The following is a 22,289-nucleotide window of genomic DNA, read 5'->3' on the forward strand; positions in this document are numbered from 1 at the left end:
ATGGCCCCTGTGGGCTTGCTCCTTATGAATAGGGTTCACCTTCTGAATAATAATAATAATAATAATAATAATAATAATAATAATAATAATAATAATAAACCCCGGTTTTCTTCTAACAAGTATGGTACTTGGTATGTGTCCGTTTGTTGTTTGGTTGATATTTTTGATATATACAAAAAGGGTCGCAGCCGTTATATATAAACATACATACCTATTTGTTCTAAGTAACCAACACACAATCACGTAGTAAATGTCTGACTCACATCGGGATTGAACCCAGGTCCTTCAGTTGAAAGGCAAGGGCGCTACCAACTGAATCACACACGTCATGATAGAAACTGGAATCTGAGTACCACTGTACTAGCTTAAGTACAGTGGTACTTAGGTTCTAACTTTCTTTATGACTGTGTGGTTCAGTTGATAGCGCCCTTGCCTTTCAATTGAAGGACCTGGGTTCGATTCCGACGTGAGTTGGAAGTACTTATTTGTAGAATAGAGAAATGATTCATTTTAATTTCATAGAATTAGATAGCAAAGAAAATTCTTTATAAAGTAAATTCTATTTTAAGAAATGAACTCTAAAATACTTTTATCTCTGCGGAGATGTGAGGGTAACGAACCTTCTCATCATAATTATATAGATGCTGACAATAATATTAAAGGTAATAAAGTATGCTTTAGTATTGCAGAACCCCGCGTTAATGAAACTTAATGGACGAATACTGAAAGAAGATATAGACACAGAACATAGAATTTAAGCCAAAGGCCAACCGCTGCGACCTATGAGGGTCATTCAGCGCTGAAACGGAAATTGACAGCAAAAATGTTTGAAAGGTGTAACAGGAGGAAAACCTCGCAGTTGCACTACGAAACAAGCAAGATGGAAGAAAGAGAATATGAACGGAAGGACAGCAAAAGAAATGAAAGAAGTTGCAGCTAGGGGGCCGAAGGGACGCTGCAAAGAACTCTCAAGTAATGCCTACGGTGCACCGTATGAGGTGCACTGACGGCGCTACTTCCCTACGGGTACTGAAGGAAGTGATTGGAAGAAAAGTTAGTGGAAGTTAATGGCAGACGTTAATGGAAGGCATCGCCAGCAAACCCGTGATTGCTGCATGTCGATTCAAGAACTTGAACGCAGCGTTATCAATAAATGATAGACAGAACTCGTCGGCGTGATGTATGCACCTATCAATAAATAGATCTTGACGCTTTGAAAATTCCTGAAAGTCATTATTTTTCGGCAAGCGACCCACTGATTCAGTATCGCTTCCTTGCTGAAGTATATTTGCGAGTGATTTGCAGTAATAATGTGTGGTTAGGTCACTCGAGTGAAGGTAACGATAATACTGAAGATTTCTCTCTCTCTCTCTCTCTCTCTCTCTCTCTCTCCTACAACGTTAGTGCGGCCTTCAGCTCACGCCCTGGGAGCCTTCGTTCGATCCCCAAACGGGGAAAGAAAGTTAACGGTATAAGAGAGGTTCCTAAAAATATTCAGTGTGGCTCTGTTAATCTAAATCGAATGATGTACTGAGAGAGAGAGAGAGAGAGAGAGAGAGAGAGAGAGAGAGAGAGAGAGAGAGAGAGAGAGAGAGTTCCTGGTCTTATTCCACTATTGTGAGTCGTATATGGGGTAGTACGTGCGCACGCGCGCGCGTGTGTTTATGTGTGTGTGTATGAGAGAGAGAGAGAGAGAGAGAAAGAGAATAACAGACGTCAGTGATCAACATCCCGACAAAATGTATAATACTCTTTAATCGTATCATAATGATGTCAGAAATCGTGAATGCCTCGACGGCCTCGACGAGGTAACCCTAACCTCCCAGACGCCCTCCTTTCCCTCTGTATCATGATGCAAATGCAACAGGAACTTGAAAATTAATAAAGGTGCTCGTTTTTATGCATGCGGTTAGAAAAAAAAATGACGTGTTAGGAAATCATCTATATATAGATTTGCGGGTCTTTTTTTGTTTTTTTTGCTTATGAAATTGTCGCACTTGTGACATCTTTTTGGACGTCTACATTGATTGATTTAAAAGTAAAATATCGGGTGTCGCAACAACAGGGGGCATTGACACCGAAAAAAATCTTAGTAAAATAATTTTTTTTAAAAGACACACACACACACACACACACACACACACACACACACACACACTACCATAAAATACCACTTCATAAAAGCTGTAAAATGGTAGCAAATATAAAATTCATAAGTTATAAATAAATTAATGTCATAACAGCTATCCGGACTGTATTCAGTTGCCTGAGTCTGCCATCGGAAATCAATTATATTTTGTTAAGTAGCCAAGTTCCTCCCGCAAACTTAAAAATACCTTACAGTTAAGTTTAATTCCCCCCTGCGAGCATTCTCGAGAGGAGTTAGTTCATTGCTATATCGACATTCAGAAAAGAAATATATAGATCTGAGGTCGCCAAGACTGAGACAGTCTAACAGCGAGGACCATACAGTCACCGGCGATTACGGAACAGTCGACTGTTTATTAGGATAGGTATCATATTAACTGGTGCACGTGCATTTCAACTTCCGTTAACTTCAGAAGTTGAGAGAGAGAGAGAGAGAGAGAGAGAGAGAGAGAGAGAGAGAGAGAATGAAGCTAAGTTATGAAAAGAAAATTTGCTTGAGAGAGAGAAGATATTTAATCATGTTCAGGTTCACATTTTCACATGATTTTATCCATCTGATTTAAGAAGGCTGAGAATCGAGATTGAAAATTTCAGAACAACTCCACTACTGCCTACCTTAGATTGCTTTCTCAGTGTGAGGTCGGCGTGGCGGCCAACCCAATGTCTGAATGTCTGTCAGACTGCCTTAAGACTGGAAAAATAATGATAAATGGAGTTACGGGTAAGACTGGAAAAATAATGACAAATGGGAACAGACGAAACTTTCGCAGTGACCTGAAGCCTCCTTATATACTCGGACCCACGATATTTATGCGTTTTTAACTGGATTTTCAACGCATCCAGTTGTCTGCCCTTTTACCAGTTTGTGTTGCATACAGAGTCCCTTGAACTGGAATGATTGTTGGGAATTGTCAGGTTGAAACTTCTCTCTCTCTCTCTCTCAGAATCTTGATATCCCCCAGTAGTTAAAAGTAATTATATTACAAAGTTTGTGTGTGTTTGTATATATATATATATATATATATATATATATATAAAAGAACAGTCATTCAGTAATACATAATGATAATAAAAATAATCATAACCATTAAAATCATAATTTTATATATATATATATATATATATATATATATATATATATATATATATATATATATATATATATATATGTATGTGTGTGTGTGTGTGTGTTTGTATATATACGTAAATGTCCGTGTGTGTGAGATTGTTTCTCACGGTTAAGATAAAATTTGAAAGTGGGTCACAAGTTACATTCTTGAGCTAGTGTTAAAATTCCAGGCCAGTTACATCAGTTCTTCCAATCGTTAAACTCACTTGTATGTTTGCAAAGGCGAGAGAGAGAGAGAGAGAGAGAGAGAGAGAGAGAGAGAGAGAGAGAGAGAGAGAGAGAGAGGTGTTTCAAACATTTATGTGCTTATTACAGATAATGCATATTGTTGTTACAAGAAAAGTGCACTGCGTTTGATGAGCATGTTCAAAGGATTTCACTCGCTTCAATAATTCATACCAGTTTCGTAATGGCCTCTTGTTTTAACTCTTTTTCTTTGCTTTTAATGCTTTATTCTCCCGTTTGTTTATCACTATGCTTATGTTAATCTCTCTCTCTCTCTCTCTCTCTCTCTCTCTCTCTCTCTCTCTCTCTCTCTCTCTCTGTGAAAACGGGAAACTATCATCCGTAACATAAGGGCCTGAACGATTACAATTCTAAGATTGTTGATTATTTTAACATACATACATATGTAATTATCAGCGTAATGGAAAATCGAACAGTCAAATTGATAATGATGTTACTGTACTCTTAGTACCTTATGAAATTGTGTGTGTATATATCTATATATATATTTTTTGCATACATGTACGTCCTTGCGTGTATAATGAAATAAAAGTGTCAAGGATTTGTTTTCCCAATGCTTGAAGTTGCGTCCATACTACTATAAAACATGTCACAATTTATCAGCAACTTATCCCATATATATCACAAACTGGTTGACAACCAGTCAGCGACCGTACCTAGAGAATCGTATAAAGCACCGGGCAGAACTCCCAGGAAGCTGTCGACTTGTATGTAACCTGTTTGTGATGTGTATGTGATGAGTTGCCGGCGCGTGTTTAAGATGGGAAGTATCCTGTTTCAGAAGCCCACCTTGACAGATGACTATCTTGGATAGTTTCGTCTTTTTCAAAGTAATTCAATACTTCCTTATTTAATATGTTACGTTCAACACTTCGTATTTAGTTCGTTACGTTCTTATGTCATGTCATTTCTTCATTTGTGTGAAGAAAATAGTAGGAGTCATCTTAAATAACATATTTCCCACGTAATACTTGCGGAGTCTCCTTCAGTCTGCAAAGATTTTCTTATATTTTGTCCATGCGTATAATTATGGACACACAAAAACAACAGGACAGGAATTCCGTAGTCTCCGCAAGAAACCATTAGAAAAAAATTTGTTATAGAAGTCGCGACGGTGGAAAAAAGAAGTATAGTACGCTAATTACTAACACACACACACACACACACACACACACATATATATATATATATATATATATATATATATATATATATATATATATGATGTATATACAGTATATACATATATTTGCATGTACATATACATACTCGTATACACACACACAAATATATATATATATATATATATATATATATATATATATATATATATATATACATATATATATACATATATATATATATATATATATATATATATATATATATATATATATATATATATATATATATATATATATATCAAGAACCCAAATCTGAATAAAGGGGCTTTTACCCTCTTACAAGGAAGGAAAGGGACCGAATCTGTACCTGCTTATAATACCCAGGAAGTGTAGTTTATTAACTCTTTCCTCCCTAACCCGTTCCTTTTCACGTCGACGGATTTTACACTCATACAAATTTATGATAAATTTATTATCAGTACTAAATTTTAGAAAATCGTCAAATTTATAATACATTTATTATCAGTACTAAATTTTAGAGCATCGTTAAAGAGCGTGCAGTCTTAAATTGTATTTGACTGTATTTGACAGTACGTTATGTAATGCCACCGAACGTGTCCATCAAACATTAATGTTCCTAATATGCGTACTACTATAGGCCTATGTCGTCTCATACAGTACTACTATTAGAGTGACATTTTACTGGATTCTTTAAAATGTGACTGCTTGATCTTTTTTACTGGATTCTTTAAAATGTGACTGCTTGATCTTTTCTGTTTTATAATTTTGGAACTACGCCATTATATATTATTAATACGTAGAAGGGATGCGTTTCTAATTATTGATTTATTTACCACAATCGGTTTCATTCTTAGTGTGTATAATTATATATCTGTATTATTGTATGTATGCACGCATGTGTGTGATTACGAGTGCTTGTGTGCAAGCACTGTGTAGGCCCGTTTCCATGTACTATACACATATCGTAAATATAAGTGTACGTGCACATGCTGTGTAAGTGTACACGTTCATGTGGCTGTCACATTGTAACAGATACATGCATGTGCGCAAATATGTTTGAGTATATGCGTTTGTGCGCGTGCGCGGGATGATTTCGAGTCTGTTCCTGGTGCTTTATTGTGCTTTTGCTCAAGGCAAAGCTGTCGATTAATAACTATAGGGATAATTAATATCATAAACTGTACTTTCGTGAGTCACGATATGGCTTAATGTTTATGTAAAAAATCATACTTAGAACTTATAAAGAATGTCATAAATGCTGTTCTTAGACGCAGCTTCTTATTAAGGCAAAGCTGTCGATTAATAACTATAGGGATAATTAATATCATAAACTGTACTTTCCCGAGTCACGATATGGCTTAATGTTTATTTAAAAAATCATACTTAGATATTATTAAGAATGTCATAAATGCTGTTCTTAGACGCAGCTTCTTATTAGTGTTCGTAGGTGAAGCTATGCTGTGCTAACACTGTTTTTTATTTTTATGAAAAGAAAACTATTGTGCCGACTTTGTCTGTCCGTCCGCACTTTTTCTGTCCGCACTTATATTGTCCGCTCTCAGATCTTAAAAACTACTGAGGCTAGAGGGCTGCAAATTGGTATGGTTATCAGCCACCCTCCAGTCATCAAACATACCAAATTGCAGCCCTCTGGCCCCAGTAGTTTTTATTGGCAACGAACTAGGACAGGCCACCACCGGGCCGTGGTTAAAGTTTCATGGGCCGCGGCTCATACAGCATTATACCGAAACCACCGAAAGATATACATATTTTCGGTGGCCTTGATTGTACGCTGTTCAGAAAACTCGATTGCGCCGAAGAAAACTTTTTTTTTTTTTTTTTACTTTTTTCTCTCATGGTTCCATTTCTGCAGACTGGCTTCGCAACGAATAGTATACATGAAATAAGTTAAGAGCTACGAAAAGTGTTAAAAATTCATGTTAGGCAATGAAGAAAGGAGAAACATGTTAAGTGTACGCAAGGATGTCTAATGTAGCCTGTACCTCGTTCAGTCAGTCTGAAAGGCGAAGTAGACTTTTCGAAAGGGAGAAGGAATAACTCGAGGCTCATCACAGCCATTATAAATGTAATAGTAATCTATCTTGTTAGAATAGTCCATTCTAGCAGCCTCTCCTACTACCTTCAAAACCATCCCACCATAACAACGGCTTAGGAAGCTTAATTATTAAATAAAACTTAGAATGTGGGGTGATTGGCCTGGATCACCGGGTGTCTTGATTTTAATGCAAAACTCCCATTTATTATGAATCCACTGGAGGGACGAAAGGAGACTTTCACATCGATACCAAACAGACCTGTCGTATACGCCCAAGGCTTGTCGTCAAACAGCATCGGAATTCAATAAGGGAACTGATTACAGTATGTTCGACGAAATTGTCATTCGTCATTTTACCTTTTGATTATAGAAAGAGCAGGGTTGTTTATAAGTCTCTGGAATTTTGACGCACACGAAGGGGTCAGTTTTAAAGAGACGGAAGTTTACAATTACGAGTAAACAAAACGAACAGCAGACGTTGGGATTTTGGAGGTAGGGGGCCAAGTTTGGTTTTGAGGCTTATAGGATATTTTAATTGTTTATTTGGTTTTGAAACCGGTCCTTCAAAACGTAAACAATTTTTTGGTGAGAGCCCTTATCCTACACACACACACACACACACACACACACACACACACACACACACACACACACACATAGTTAATAAATTGGATATGAGTAAGCTTAATTAACTTTGTTCAGTTATTATGAAAAATAATATCATTGTATATGTTAATTGAATTGAGTAATTATTAGCTAGTTCGTTAATAGCTCAAACCCCTAGATCTGAAAGTTAATTCCTAATGTAGAACAAGTCGACGGGAGAAACGATTGGTTTGCAGCACTTGGGAAAATTCCGCAAAATAGCATGACAGCGAAATAAGTAAAATATAAGTGAATGATAAACTTGGAATAAATGTGCGTATGTGAAAAGTATAGAGATAATAAGGTACAGGAGCTAAAGAGTAAATTCGATAAGAAAACAAGTAAAGAATGCGCCGAAGTGTACAGCGTATAATGCTGTATGAAACTTTTAGCCACGGCCCATGAAACTCTTAGCCGCGCCCCATGAAACTCAGCCATGGTCCGGTGGTGGCCTGCGTTGTTGGTACCTATAACGGTGCCAGAAGTACGATTATGGCTAACTTTAACCTTGAATAAAATAAAAACTACTAGGGCTAGAGGGCTGTAATTTGGTATGTCTGATGATTGGAGGGTGGGTGATCCACATACCAATTTGCAGCCCTCTGGCGTCAGTAGTTTTTAAGATCTGGGGGCGGACATAAAAAGTGCGGACGGATAGACAAAGCCATCTCAATAGTTTTCTTTTACAGAGAACTAAAATGAAGAGATATATACAATCTACGGAAGACGGAGATGCATAAGATAAGGAAGTTGATAAGGGAAATGAGGAGCTAAAGGAATAAGGAGAAAGAGCATATGATAAGGAGGTTGGTTAGGAAAATGAGGAACTGATTGAAAAAGGAAAGTGAATATGAAATGGAGGCTAAAAAGAGCATAAGTGGCTAATAATAAGGAGAGTGCATATGATAAGGTAGTTGGTTAGGAAAATGAATAATTAATGGAATAAGTAGACTGCATAAGATAAAGAAAAATTTGATAAGGGAAGTGAGGAACTAATGGAATAAAGGAGAGTGCATATGATAAGGAGGTTGGTAAGGAAAACGAGTAATAAGAATAAGGTGATTGCATATGATAAGGAAATTGATTAGGAAAATGAGCCACTAATGGAATAAGGAGAGAGCGTATGAAGAGGAAAGTGAATAAAACATGAGATACGGAATGCTGAGACCGCTTGAGGCCAAATATAAGAAGAATAGATGTAAGGTGCATATAAAGAATTGCCAACAGACAGAACGAAATGTGAGACTCATGATTTCACTTTTACGGAAAACGAGACCACACGAACGTTAATAATGACAGAGCACGGGACAGCTTTATGAAAGATAAGGTAAAGTTATGGGTGTGTGAGAATACTTAAAAAAAAAAAAAAAGAATAAGACGATAGGAAATGACGTGAGAAAAGTCGGAGCACGAACGCGCCGTTCGTGACGATTATTTTTGTCGTCTCACTAGCCGGCAAAATTGGAGACTTTTTTTTTTTCTTTCTTCTTCTTTTTATGTGTTTTTACTTTCTCTGTGGGAATCTCTGGACGATGTGGTTAAGGTGTAGCTGGCGAGTTGTAGTCTTATGCCCTTTGGGAGTGAAAGACTTCAGTAGTGATTTGGTCGTGACGCCGAACGGATTTGTGTGTGTGTGTGTGTGTAACTCTCGTTGCTGTTTTGACGGATTGCTCTGATTGCAGGGATAAAGGATAAATACCCTGTGGTCTTCTGCCTGGTTCATATTCTTAGCAAAAAAGGAAGGAAGTTTTAGCAGTATGTGGCGTTGTAGTCTGCCACCTTACGGATGTAATCTTCCAATACTGATATTACTATATTACTTTTAACCAAACTGCAACCCTTGTTGGACTAGCAGACTGCTACAAGACCAACACTCGAATAAGGATAGCAGCCCAAAAGACGGGAGTAATGAATAAAATACATAAGAGAAATGACATAGAAAGTAAATTAAGATCCAAATAATTAAACGATGAGAACAAGACTGTTACCACAACTGGTTCGCAGTTCATTGTGAATGTTCTTCCGTGCTCGAGAAAGTGAATATCTGTGTGATACATATTGCGAGGATTAATCTGGTAGATAAGTGTCACTGCAAGTTATATTAATTTTTCTGTTTCGGCTTTATGTGTTGGTTAGATTTTAGGACTTTTGCACTGAAATCTGTAAAGAGAAAATAAAGAAAAAATTCTAATACCCTGGTGAAATTTTTGCCATTTACTTAATTTTGTGTGAGAGAGAGAGAGAGAGAGAGAGAGAGAGAGAGAGAGAGAGAGAGAGAGAGAGAGAGAGAGAGAGGAGAGAGAGGTTTCCATCTTAAAAAGTACTGACTGAAGTGGAAAGGAATTACTCAAAGAGAAGTTCTACGTATTCGTTCTTGAACTCTGTAAAGGCCTTATTTTGATTTTACAAAGTAATTGATATTTTCCTGACTGTTCATCTTGCTAAGCTTGTAAATTATATCACTGCTAGTTTGCAACCGACGTTTATTCGTTGTTTTTGTGAGTCAACATACATATATCAACACTACACATGTATATTACCTCGACATAAATGTGCAATACAGATGCTATGTATTTTTTTTTTTTTTACATTATTGCTGTGCAGAATGGACCACTGAACCAGTAATTCGATCTGTCACAGCCATTCCTTTTATTTCTCCCCCTTTTTTTCCTCGATTTAACGGAATCCCCGGCACCTTTCATTCATGGTGAAGCATTTGGGTAACCATCGGTTCTAGAGCGTCGAATGTTTTCCGGGAGTCTAAAGTAAATCAACAGTGTGAAATGTTTCAGCAGATGCAAAAGTCTTACACCATCCTGTTTGTTCCTTCCCGCTTCTCTTTACACAGTGCTTCCGTTACGCTTTTAATGACCGTTCTGGATTCGTATTCCTCATTTAATGAATTGATTGAACTGAACTGACTGTAGAATCTAGGCCAAAGGCTGGGACCTATGGGGTCATTCAGCGCTGAAACGAAAATTGAGAGTAAGAGGTTTGAAAGGTGTAACGGGAGGAAAACCTCTCGGTTGCACTATGAATCAGTTGTTAGGAGAGGGTGGAAAGTAAGATGGCAGAAAGAGAATATGAACGGAGGCGCAGTAAAAAGAATGAAAGGGGTTGCAGCTAGGGGTCGAAGGGATGCTGCAAAGTACCGTAAGTAATGCCTACAGTGCACTGCATGAGGTGCACTGACGGCACTACCTCTCCTACTTAATGTGGCCCTCACTTAAGTTGCTTGGTTTCAGTCCTCTACCTCCTTAAGGTGCTCAGGCGAAACTAGCGTGTTTGCAGTATTTCTTATTTATTGCAAAAATAATGTTTTGTTTTTGTTGTCTTTCTCGCTTGATGCGCATTTCAAGACTGCGTCTTTGTGTTGTTTCTCATTTATTGCGGCGTTCTGGGTTGCGCGTTCGTCTTGATTCTCATTAAATATGGGGCTTAGGTATATGGTCTTGTAATGTTTTTCACTTGGTGCGCATTTCAAGAGTGCAACTTTGTCATCCCTCTCATTAATGTGGCGTTCTGGATTGCGCATTCTTTTTCATTCACATTAATATGTGGCTGAGGTATAAGTTTTTGTAATCTTTCTCACTTGATGCGCACTTCAAGACTGCATCTTTGTCATGTTTCTCATTTAATGTGGTGTTCTGGATTGCGTATTCTTATTGATTCTCACTAAATATGTGGCTCGGGTATATGTTTTCGTAATGTTTCTCACTTAAAGTGCAAACCAGGATATCGCCTTTACTTCAGGGAACTTTCTTGGTACTCAGTCCTTCGCGGTCACGGGAAGATTGTGGGTGTATCCTGCCCTTGTCGTCAACTTGGGCGCGGAGAAGTAGGCACGAGGACACTTTAGGATTTTCTTCTGGTTCTTTTCAGAGTTCTGAAAAAAAAAAAACTCTAAGAGGACGTTAGACATTGCTTAATAAGGTTAAGTTTCCAGTTACGCAAGCAATCGGATTTCATAATTTAGCTGTGTGCTAAGAGAGAAGTGAATGACTCGAGTATTTTTCTGTTTTCGCGACTATATTTGGGGCTTCAATTGCATCGACGGTTGCGTAGTTTTGCGTTATATCAATTAGCAAAGGTCTGGTCGTGTTAACTTTAGGTTTGGATGATGTGGACGGAGAGAACACTCGAAGTTTATAATCACATCGCGATTGTTTCTGTAATCGCAAATAGCAATGTCCACATTACTGTTTCCTTATAATGAATATAATATATATATATATATATATATATATATATATATATATATATATATATATATATATATATATATATACATATACTGTATATATATATTTATATATAATATACATATATATATTTATACATATATAAAAATACAAGCTTAAATGGTCAATAAATTGCTGAGTGAGATTTCCCAAAATAGCGTGGCAATACGGAATAAAAGATATAAAAAAGTGAGTCAAAAAGTCATATTAATAATACACACATTATATATATATAGATTTATATATATATATATATATATATATATATATATATATATATATATATATATATATATATATATATATAATGTGTGTATTATTAATATGACTGTTGACTCACTTTTTTATATCTTTTATTACGTATTGCCACGCTATTTTGGGAAATCTCGCTCAGCAATTTACTGACCATTTAAGCTTGATGCATACAAACCCGTGGTTGCCATGAATGATGGTAAAAATACACTGGAGCCTCAGACTATGTTATTTGTCAGATTGCGTTATATGTTGCACAAGGCTCTTAATTTTCAACGGCCTTCTCTTTGCAATTTTTGAGAGAGAGAGAGAGAGAGAGAGAGAGAGAGAGAGAGAGAGAGAGAGAGAGAGAGAGAGAATACCACTGTAAAAAATACCGAAAGAGTGAAAGACAGTGATTGAAGAATGAATCCATATGACAGTTTATAGAGAGAGAGAGAGAGAGAGAGAGAGAGAGAGAGAGAGAGAGAGAGAGAGATAATACTATTATAACAAATATTGAAAGAACGAAAGGCAGTTATGAAACAATGAATCCATATGACAGTTTATAGGAGAGAGAGAGAGAGAGAGAGAGAGAGAGAGAGAGAGAGAGAGAGAGAGAGAGAGAGAGAGAGAAGTACCACTGTAACAGATACCGAAAGTATGAAAGACAGTAATTAAAGCATGAATCCATACGACAGTTTATATTGAAGAGAGAGAGAGAGAGAGAGAGAGAGAGAGAGAGAGCTCATAATCAGCGATCGTATCGTCATAGCTTTCCTTTTTTCGTAACGTACCAACCGAGAGTGAAAGTGAAAGGCCACCGGTGGCGTGTGTGTTAGCGAGAGAAATAACGCGTGAACGATTCCCGAAGAGGCGAATCTTCGTGAGAGAAAGGAACTCGCCAGGGAGGGAAACAGTCCCAGAGAAATTCTGAAAGTGGACTGGGGAAGACGTCGCAGTCCATTTGCATTGTGTATATATACTGTATATGTATGTATGTATATATATATATATATATATATATATATATATATATATATATATATATATCTTATAATACACACATACATATACAGTATATATATATATATATATATATATATATATATATATATATATATATATATATATATCCCTGTGAATGGATGATTGAATGATGAGGGGGTTGCAGATGAGAGAGAGAGAGAGAGAGAGAGAGAGAGAGAGAGAGAGAGAGAGAGAGAGAGAGAGAGAGAGAGAAATTACTACTATGTACATAGGTCGAAAGAATGATGTTGTGACTCCAGTTTAAATAGCCACAAATCAATCAATCAATCAGTCGAAAAAATGAAAGAGCGCATCCGTATGGAAATACAAAGGAGAGAGAGAGAGAGAGAGTTAGCTGGCAGATTGTTCATGATAATGTAAGATAAGACAAGCAGTGGCACAATCACATTCATTAGATTTCGCAAGGCGGCCGACCACAGAAACCAATCGCTTCACAAAAAAACACAACGGAAAAAATCTTCATCGGATGCCTTTGTGGTAAGACGCTGATTTGAATGCTGCCACAGATGTTTACAAAAATGCATCATTAACAAAAAAAATGCACCCAGCAGCTCTTACAAGTATATGATAGTGGTTTATTTATTTGTTTTTTACTCTGCGCCGTATATTTTACATGATGTGACCAGGTATTCGTATCAAGTAGCTTTTAAAGTAATTGCTACCTTTTTTTTTCTATTTTGGAAGAGGTATTTAACATGGAAATTTATGTATTAAATTTGAATACGAAACTTTGAATTCATTATAAGATCGCCGTATGTGGTCTTGCTGCCATTATACATCGTAAATACCGCAGTATATTTGAGGTAATCCTTTATTCATTAAAGTGTCATCTCGTATGATTTGCAAACTCCGAAGGTCATTATCAGGTGGATTTAATCTTTTTCATTCCAGCGTCATAATGGTACTAGAAATGTTAACCATAATCAGTTATATTTCCTCTAAAGAAGATTCAATGTTACTGTTTTTGTTCTAATGTATTTTTGACGTATTAACAAAAAAAAAAAAATCACAGTTAGCCACACAGCGTGGCGAAATGAGACGGTCATTTAAATTAATAATAATAATTATAAAAAAAAGACTAATCAGCTTTGCCTAAAATCCGGGATTATCTCAGGATCCAGGATCAGTTTTTAGACAGCGGCGTAAATTAATAATTCTGTGAAACATGCCATATGAACAGAATAGAAAAAAGTACCGAAATGCCTTTGGGAGAAAATGAAAGGATTTTGAATGGGTTTCGCGGATAATAAGCGGCTGACTCAATTAACGTTTTGAGGCCCCTTTCGTCAGTAACACTTCGTGCCGAATTTCTGTTATTTATTTACCCTAATGACTAGATGACCTTTCATCTCGTCTCAGACGGAGCTAACCATAGCAACGCTCCTGTTTGCCTAATTGCCTGGTAACCAAGTGTTGTAGCAACGCCCGGTCACAAGAAACTGGAGACTGACAGCGTAAATATTGGAAATTTATAAAGGATTGATGAGGGCAAAGTGCGTTTCATGCACTTAAGGATAACATCGAACGTGGTTAGATAGATTGGCTGGGATATTTTTAGTCTATTACCTCAACAAGACTGCCAAAGGTGATGTTTCTCAAATGTGAGATCGATAACGAATTTGAGTGAGAAGCGTGTTTACTTGACACGAAAAATGAACAATTACTCGCTCTCCACGCTGTTTATGAGCACTTGCAATTTGAAGTTTTTGAAGAGATCATTTTTATCGATTTATTTGCTCTGCTAATAAGGGTCGTGTCCTCCTGGTGACGGAGAGGAGAAAGGTAGTTCTTGGAACTACATAATTAAAACGGTTAAGGAGGCTATCGCTTTTTGTATATAATATATATGAAGTAGAGCAAGCACATTTTGCCTTTTCCTTTTCTTGATTTTACTGCCCACAAACCCTTACTCATTTCCAGCCTCCCTTCATATATATATATATATATATATATATATATATATATATATATATATATATATATATATATATATATATGTGTGTGTGTGTGTGTGTGTATGTATGTATACAGTATATATTTTTTTCAAGACAATTACATCTATATGGAGTTTTGTTTTAACTACTCCGTTATACGTCTCAATAAAATCATCGTGGATATTGATGACTTCGAAGTGATAACGAATTCACGACCAGGAGGGTCTGTGACAACCAGTGTAAGGGACAAATGAATGATCTCACTAAAAAAAAAAATTATCTTACCTAAGCCTGAAGGGAGAAAGGAGCTAATTGTACGGAATAGGACTTGAGGTCTGAATCCTGACGGAAGTAATACACTGACTCCCAAAAGAATTCTGTTAACTTATGCGGCTAGATATAAGCCAATTTAGAACTCTGTTAACATTTGTGGCTAGAAGTAAACCAAATTAGACTTTGTTAACATTGTGACTATATGTAAGCCAGTTTAGAACTCTGTTAATATTTGTGGTTAAAAGCAAACCAAATTAGATTATGTTGACATTTGTGGCTATAAGTAAACCAGTTTAGAAATCTGTTAACATTTGACGACAGGAATAAACCAAATTAGAACCTTGTTAACATTTGTGGCTGGAAGCAAACCAAATTAAACTATGTTAACATTTGTGGCTAGAAGTAAACCAAATTAGAGTATGAAAACATTTGTTGCTAGAAGTAAACTAAATTAGACTATGTTAACATTTGTGGCTAGAAGTGAACCAAATTAGACTGTTAACGTTTGTGGCTAGAAGTAAACCATATTAGACTAAGTTAACATTTGTGGCTAGAAGTAAACCAAATTAGACTATGAAAACATTTGTTGCTAGAAGTAAACTAAATTAGACTAATTTAACATTTGTGGCTAGAAGTAAACAAAATTAGACTATTTTAACATTTGTGGCTAGAAGTAAAAAAAATTAGACTAAGTTAACATTTGTGGCTAGAAGTAAACCAAATTAGAACGTTTTTAAAAACTAATTGCTAGAAGTACTAATTCAAATTAAAGATTTATTGGAAACACATTATTATTATTATTATTATTATTATTATTATTATTATTATTATTATTATTATAATTATTATTATTATTATTATTATTATTATTATTATTATTATTATTATTATTATTATTATTATTATTATTATTATTATTATCCAGGCTTCAACTATAGATCTAATGCTACAAACCCAAGGAATTCAATAGGGAAAGCACCACAGTACGGAGTCGCTTACAAAAATAGCGCACTCGAAAATAGTAAGCTGGTGTTCTTTATCACTGAGACGGGATATTTGTCATTTTGGGGTTTCCTGTGTTAAACATTTTATTTTTGTACTAATAAATCTACTTCTTCTTAGTTTAATCCTTAGTCGGGGTCGCTGTTTTTTATAAGCCTTTTCCTTCGGTGGTGAATAAATTACGTGGGTGAAAGTATACATTGGTTAAGTTTTCTCTACATAACCATTACACGCAACAATTTTCAAAAGGATTTCAACAGCGATTCCTTCTTCTTAGTTTAATCCTTAGTCGGGGTCGCTGTTTTTATAAGCCTTTTCCTTCGGTGGTGAATAAATTACGTGGGTGAAAGTATACATTGGTTAAAGTTTTCTCTACATAACCATTACACGCAACAATTTTCAAAAGGGTTTCAACAGCGATTCCTTCAGTAGAATCCTGCAAAGCAGTGCGCATAGACAACACTGAATAGGTTTTTTAAATTTTTTTTTTTTTTTTTTTTTTAGGTTGCCATCTGAAGAGTAATTTTACTTTATATCTCTATTTGTCTTTCATTTCCGGTCAGCGTCATATCCGTCCGCTGATAGGGATCAAATGATCACGAGTAACTTAGTTTTGCTGTTGCGTTTTCTACTTCTAACTTTTTGCTTCGCGTGAAATGTCGCTGCCTAGACTTGTACAATTGACTGATCGAATTAACAGTGTGAAAAGGCGTTACGAAATTGGTCACCGAGAGCGGAAATACAAAAAATATTTGTGGTAAATTTAATCACCTAAAACGTCTTACTGAAATTCGCAGTGTCACGAAACTTGTAATCTGACTGCGGCCTCATTTAGCTCGTGAGTATTGTTTTAAGAATACTTCTTTATCCTGTCGATAAAAGAAATTGCGTAACATAGAATTTCAGTAAGTAGAGTAAAATCAAATTAAGATAGTCTTTATATCTTCACAGTCTCAGAACACGCAATCCCTCACTCTCTTTTAGGCTACACTTCGGAGAGCAAACACTGTAGTTGGTTTTGTTCATTGATCAGGCCCAAAAATACTGCTCTTGTTAACCCTTGCGTTAGTCTTACTGCGGCAGTGCTCTGTCACGTTCAATTCTTTTTTTTCTGTGACAAAGATATATCTGTTCTGACACGCACATCTCTGTAGTGACTATTTTTCTATTAGTTGGTAAAGCGAGAGAAACTTTGCACTGCAGTATGGAATAATTTCCCGAACCAAGGAAACTGTAAAATAAAAATGTCGAGGTCTGAATCGGTATTGGCTGATGTGATATTAAATTAACAGGGTAAGTGAGTTTCAGCACCGGGTCAAGCCTGTGTTAAATTTTACATTGGTGACGCTTGTTTAATGATCTTCGTTTTCCAAGTTATTATCGTTGTTATTTGATATCCAAATTGCAATAATCAGTGAGGTTGGTGATGTACTTCAGAAAAATTATTATTATTATTATTATTATTATTATTATTATTATTATTATTATTACTGCCAGGACGACAGGTCAAAGTCCATTTCAAGTTGAATCGAATATTGCATAAACACTTCCCCTCATTCAAGATAGAAACTTACTGTACTCCAATAGTTTAGTGACAAGACTCATTACTCTGAAATGGTAACAGTGAATGTAAATAATTTGTATCTGTCCGGAAAATATTTTTTAAAGAATGTGGTCCCCGAAGCCTTCTAAAGAATTGCACAACGAAAATTAAAGCAAATAATTTTACAATGAATTTACTGATGTTATGCAACGCAACAGAAGGCCAGAAGTTAGAACCTTGATGTTATAACCGATTTTACAACGGAGTAGTGCTGTGGAATTAATGAAGAGAAGAAAATGACTGTGTGAAAATATCGTCCCTTTAATTCACAGAGCAAATTTACATCCTGTGCAGTCATAAAGTGTTTTCAAGTGCATTTTTTTTTCTCTAACCAGTGAAAACCGAATTCCACTGAGCCACAAAATGATTCGTGTTTACTACGTGTTTTTTTTTAACATCTTAATTGTTATTTATAATTTTAAAAATCCCTTCTTTATAAACAGGGTTATCTGCTTAGCCTTATTTCCAAAACCGCTGACAGCATTAGAGACATTTCTCTGAGTAGTGGAGAAGGCTGATGATTCTGTGATAAAGACTGGTTCATGAGCGGCTGCAAAGACTGTTTTATTTGCTGTGATGAAAACTGTGTATCTGAAATAGCTAATCTGGATCACAAGTGTTTACTGTGAGTCGTTTAGAAATGCGTCGTTGTAAGTTTTTTGTAGTGAAAATACAACGGTAACAGTAAAGCACACCTTTATCATACTTCGTCTCCTCTGGACACAAGATGGTGGTGTCAGCGAGAAGTGTGAGTTCGGTAAGTGATGTGAATAACATGTGAAATTATTTGTGTAAAGATTATATATATATATATATATATATATATATATATATATATATATATATATATATATATATATATATATATATATATATATATATATATATATATATATATATTGTGCACAATTACTGGAATGTTCAGTTAAGTAATTTCATCAGTGGTAAGAATCATTTAAACACATGACAACCTGACTGATCATTTTATACCTCCTTTTGTTTATTTGGTGTTTTCAAAAATAATTCCTCTGGTATGGAAGCACCTCCTGTTCCTGAATAAACTAACTGTTCTCCTTTTATTACAAATCTGAGTCATACACTGAATAACAAATCACCTTAAATGACAAAAAGAATAAACGTGAGCTTTCTTAATCTTTCTTTACTAAGATCCCCCGCTACTCTGTGCTATCGTATCCAAACTGACCTGGGCTTGAGTAATTCATTTGTTTTTGTACCTTTTCTAAACCGGTTTATCTGTCTGTTCATGAAGTCGGTACTTCTGTAGCTGTATTCACTATTATCCCTCACTATTACTGTATTCACCTGTAAAAGCAGAATAACTAATGTTGTAATCATTCATGTCACTGTCGTTGTTATTGCTGTAGTTCACAATGTTAAAACCACTACTGTTATTGTATTCTGTCATGATGTCAACATCACCACTTCATCTAAATTCGTTCGTGATGCCATCACCACTATTGTGGTGGAGAAACCCACAATGGTGTAAATGTAAATATATATTAGAAATATATATATATATATATATATATATATATATATATATATATATATATATATATATATATATATATATATATATATATATAACAAGAGCTTTCTGGGAACCTGATCGATTCTCCTCCTCAATCTCAGAGACTAAGAAGGAGAATCAAGTAAGGTTCTTGAAAGCTTTCGTCTTGTATGTATATTTCTAGCTTATATTTACATTTAAACCATTGTGGATTTCTCCACCATTTTAGCGACCCATCCTGTTATGAGATTTTCATGAGTACCACTATTAGTACTGTAATCTTTCATGATGTCAGTAACAGCACAATTATGATATTGGTTGACGACGCCAATACCAATACCAAGGCCAAGAGAAGGAGAAGGTCTGCTCACTTGCCCCCAAATCCCCCATGTAGGCGGAGCTTTGTCTACCTCCTTATTGCGTCAGCAGGCGAACTGCCGCAATGAGGAGGTACCTCTAAGATACGTCATCGCCTATTACCCCCAGGTGGGAGGCGACTCCACCCAACTGGGTAGACCTTGTCTCTCTTGGCCTTAACCATTACTGTCATTGTCCGTAAACGATGTTTTCACTGCTATTATCACAGCACCTGAGCAGAGTCGTCTAATGCGAATTTCTTTTCCAGGGATGGGTTGGAAAAAGGATGGAGAACAGCACATCGGGGTTTCAAAAATTCTGGCTGCTCTTATGGAAAAACTGGTTATTACAACGCAGACGAAAGGTAGGTTTTCAATTCCACGGCCTTGATTTTTTTTTTTTTTTTTTTTATGTTCGTCTGAAGCGTACAGATTTCTGATGCTTTCGGGCGGTATGGCCGTCAATTACTTTTGTCTGATTCTCTGAAATGTTATCTTTGTCATTTTTTTTCCTTTTGTCTCTTTCTCAACTTACGGTCTCCTTGGTAGTTAGTAAATAAAGTACTTAGAAAAGTAATTATCAAATTAATAAGCAAGTCAGTAATAAGTAATAAGCAAATTAGTTTAAACACAAATATCGCTGAACGAAAAAGTGAAATGAGTTGAAATTGAAAACAGGCTATAACACCACACACACACACACACACACACACACACACACACATATACATATACACTCGTATATATCAGATATGCGTTTGTTGCAGCAGTAGAAGTGTTACAAGCAATACAACTCAAGCATGCAAGGAAATGTAGGAATTTTACACAACAGGTCAGCTGACATATGATGCAACATCACCCATGGAGTAGTTCACTCAAATAAATAGACCTTGCATGTACAAAACAATCAATCATAACAAATGAATTTACATTAAGCGATAAGTGATGAAGCTTAATTTGCACACTCCACTGTGACTGGTGATCCTCATGATTAAAAATCAAAAGTGTTAAATTTTTGCAAGAAAAAGAAAAGTTGCCAAAACACTGAGAAAGTTCGGGTCTTGATAATTATTATCAAGTATCGCAAGAATCACATCTCTGATAACAAGTCGAGTCCTACCCTATAAGCAGATGTTTTACCCTATAAGCAGAGGTTTTAAGTAGTGAAGCATGTTAGTGTCTATTGGTTGGTAGACTCCTGGATCCACACCAGGCTTCCTATCCCAAGGTCTGTAGACCTTGTCCTATCCCTTCTCACATCAAAGGGTAAGACCCCATGCTTTCATTAGACCAGCGTAATCTTAGGTAAACCAACCAATCAAAGCTTCCTGACTCAACTGTGACATGTGCATTACTGATGTTCCGAGGCGAAGCTCTATGAACAAAGATTGACCCACTACAATTGAAGAATCCTTTGTAGACAAGTTCACATAAAGACAACGAGTAACAGCTACAAACTCTACTGTGCTTCAATTTACTATACCTTCTGAAATGTTTGCTCAAGCTGTCAAAACGCTAATTAAAGCGAAAGACTTTGGAAACAAAGATTTAGTCACAACGAACATCAGTAATATTAGAGAGTATAGGCCGTTACGAACAATGAGTAAAGCACGGAGATTAACAGTTAGTGTCATTAAGGTGTGTGCTAGAAAACAACACACGGAAATTAATTAGGAAGTAATTATCAGATGATGTATTACTTATGTAAATATAAAACTCCAAAGAAGAAGGAAGCGATTTTTCAGACCACGCCAAGACGGATTTATTGTTCCCTAGGACCCTCCTGTAGTTTAATTGGGCTGACTGTTGGTCGTCATCTCTCCTCTGTGCGGTCAAGAGTTGCGCACTTAGCTCGTCTCTTGAACTTTTCGTTTGGAATAAAATAAATCGGATGGTACATCTGTCATTAATGTAAATATCGTTCCAGTAATAATAAATTAACCGATTGCGAATCACTTAGTAAAATTGGTAGAAGAGACGAACCTGTAATTAAAACCTTCGAATTTTAATAATGAAATTTTCTAATGTCATGTTACACTTCCCAAACCTCGCAATGGCGTTTACATACCAGAAAAGGCCAGTACGGAAGTTTCCTTCCCAATTTTTATTTTCAAGGAGTACACGAACAAAATAAATTGGAACTGTCAGAAGGACGTCACTGTTGGGGATCGGTTTTTTTTTTTTTTCAACTTCTGTTTCAACAAGAAATTGGAATTATTAAGAATCGCTTAACTAAATTTCCCGTATCAGATCACCAGTACACCTGTAATCCATTAACTGACCGCCTGAGTAGACAAAAACGAAAACAGCAAATAAGCGAATAAAAAATATGATAGGAACCTTATGCAAAATACAAGAAAGAAGCATAAGTGTAAGAACAGACGTCATGAGAGAAACTTTGATGTATGTAACGTATCTCAAGAAGAATGCTTTTAGGATGAAATTTTGTTGTAATGTCGGTGATCCCAATTTTATTATTCCTTTTTTTCCCCTCCAGTCTTTGGCTTTTTGACGCCTGATTCTGTTTTCTCAGGGCTTAATCATTTTATCTGACAGAAAGAGCTAACTTGTGCCTTTTGTCAACGAATGGTCTGGGCTTATTATTAAATTGCTTGCTGTCAAATGTGCTCAGATGATTTTAGAATTAAGAACATAATTTGGATAGGGGTTTTTCTCTCTGTCTGTTGGGATTTAACTGT

The 22,289-nt window shown here is 36.0% G+C and overlaps 2 protein-coding genes across 6 annotated transcripts in view; one reads left to right on the forward strand and one right to left on the reverse strand.

Moving 5' to 3' along the window:
* The window catches only part of LOC136825730 (mitochondrial import inner membrane translocase subunit Tim21), a 188,641-nt gene that overhangs the window by 107,648 nt on the left and 58,704 nt on the right, over positions 1-22,289 (reverse strand). The gene's annotated exons all lie outside the window — the stretch shown is intronic.
* LOC136825721 (phospholipid-transporting ATPase ABCA3-like) overlaps positions 1-22,289 on the forward strand; it is a 135,304-nt gene that overhangs the window by 69,035 nt on the left and 43,980 nt on the right. For 4 of the 5 annotated variants that reach the window (XM_067082516.1, XM_067082514.1, XM_067082517.1 and 1 more), the window contains exon 2: positions 19,860-19,955. In XM_067082516.1, the coding sequence (XP_066938617.1) occupies positions 19,878-19,955 (78 nt within the window). In that variant the 5' untranslated portion in view covers positions 19,860-19,877. Of the gene's footprint in view, positions 1-18,287; positions 18,461-19,859; positions 19,956-22,289 lie in introns of those variants that run through there. The other variant, XM_067082515.1, reaches the window with a different exon arrangement.

This window comes from Macrobrachium rosenbergii, chromosome 39 (genome assembly GCF_040412425.1).
Source record: "Macrobrachium rosenbergii isolate ZJJX-2024 chromosome 39, ASM4041242v1, whole genome shotgun sequence".
NCBI lineage: Eukaryota > Metazoa > Arthropoda > Malacostraca > Decapoda > Palaemonidae > Macrobrachium > Macrobrachium rosenbergii.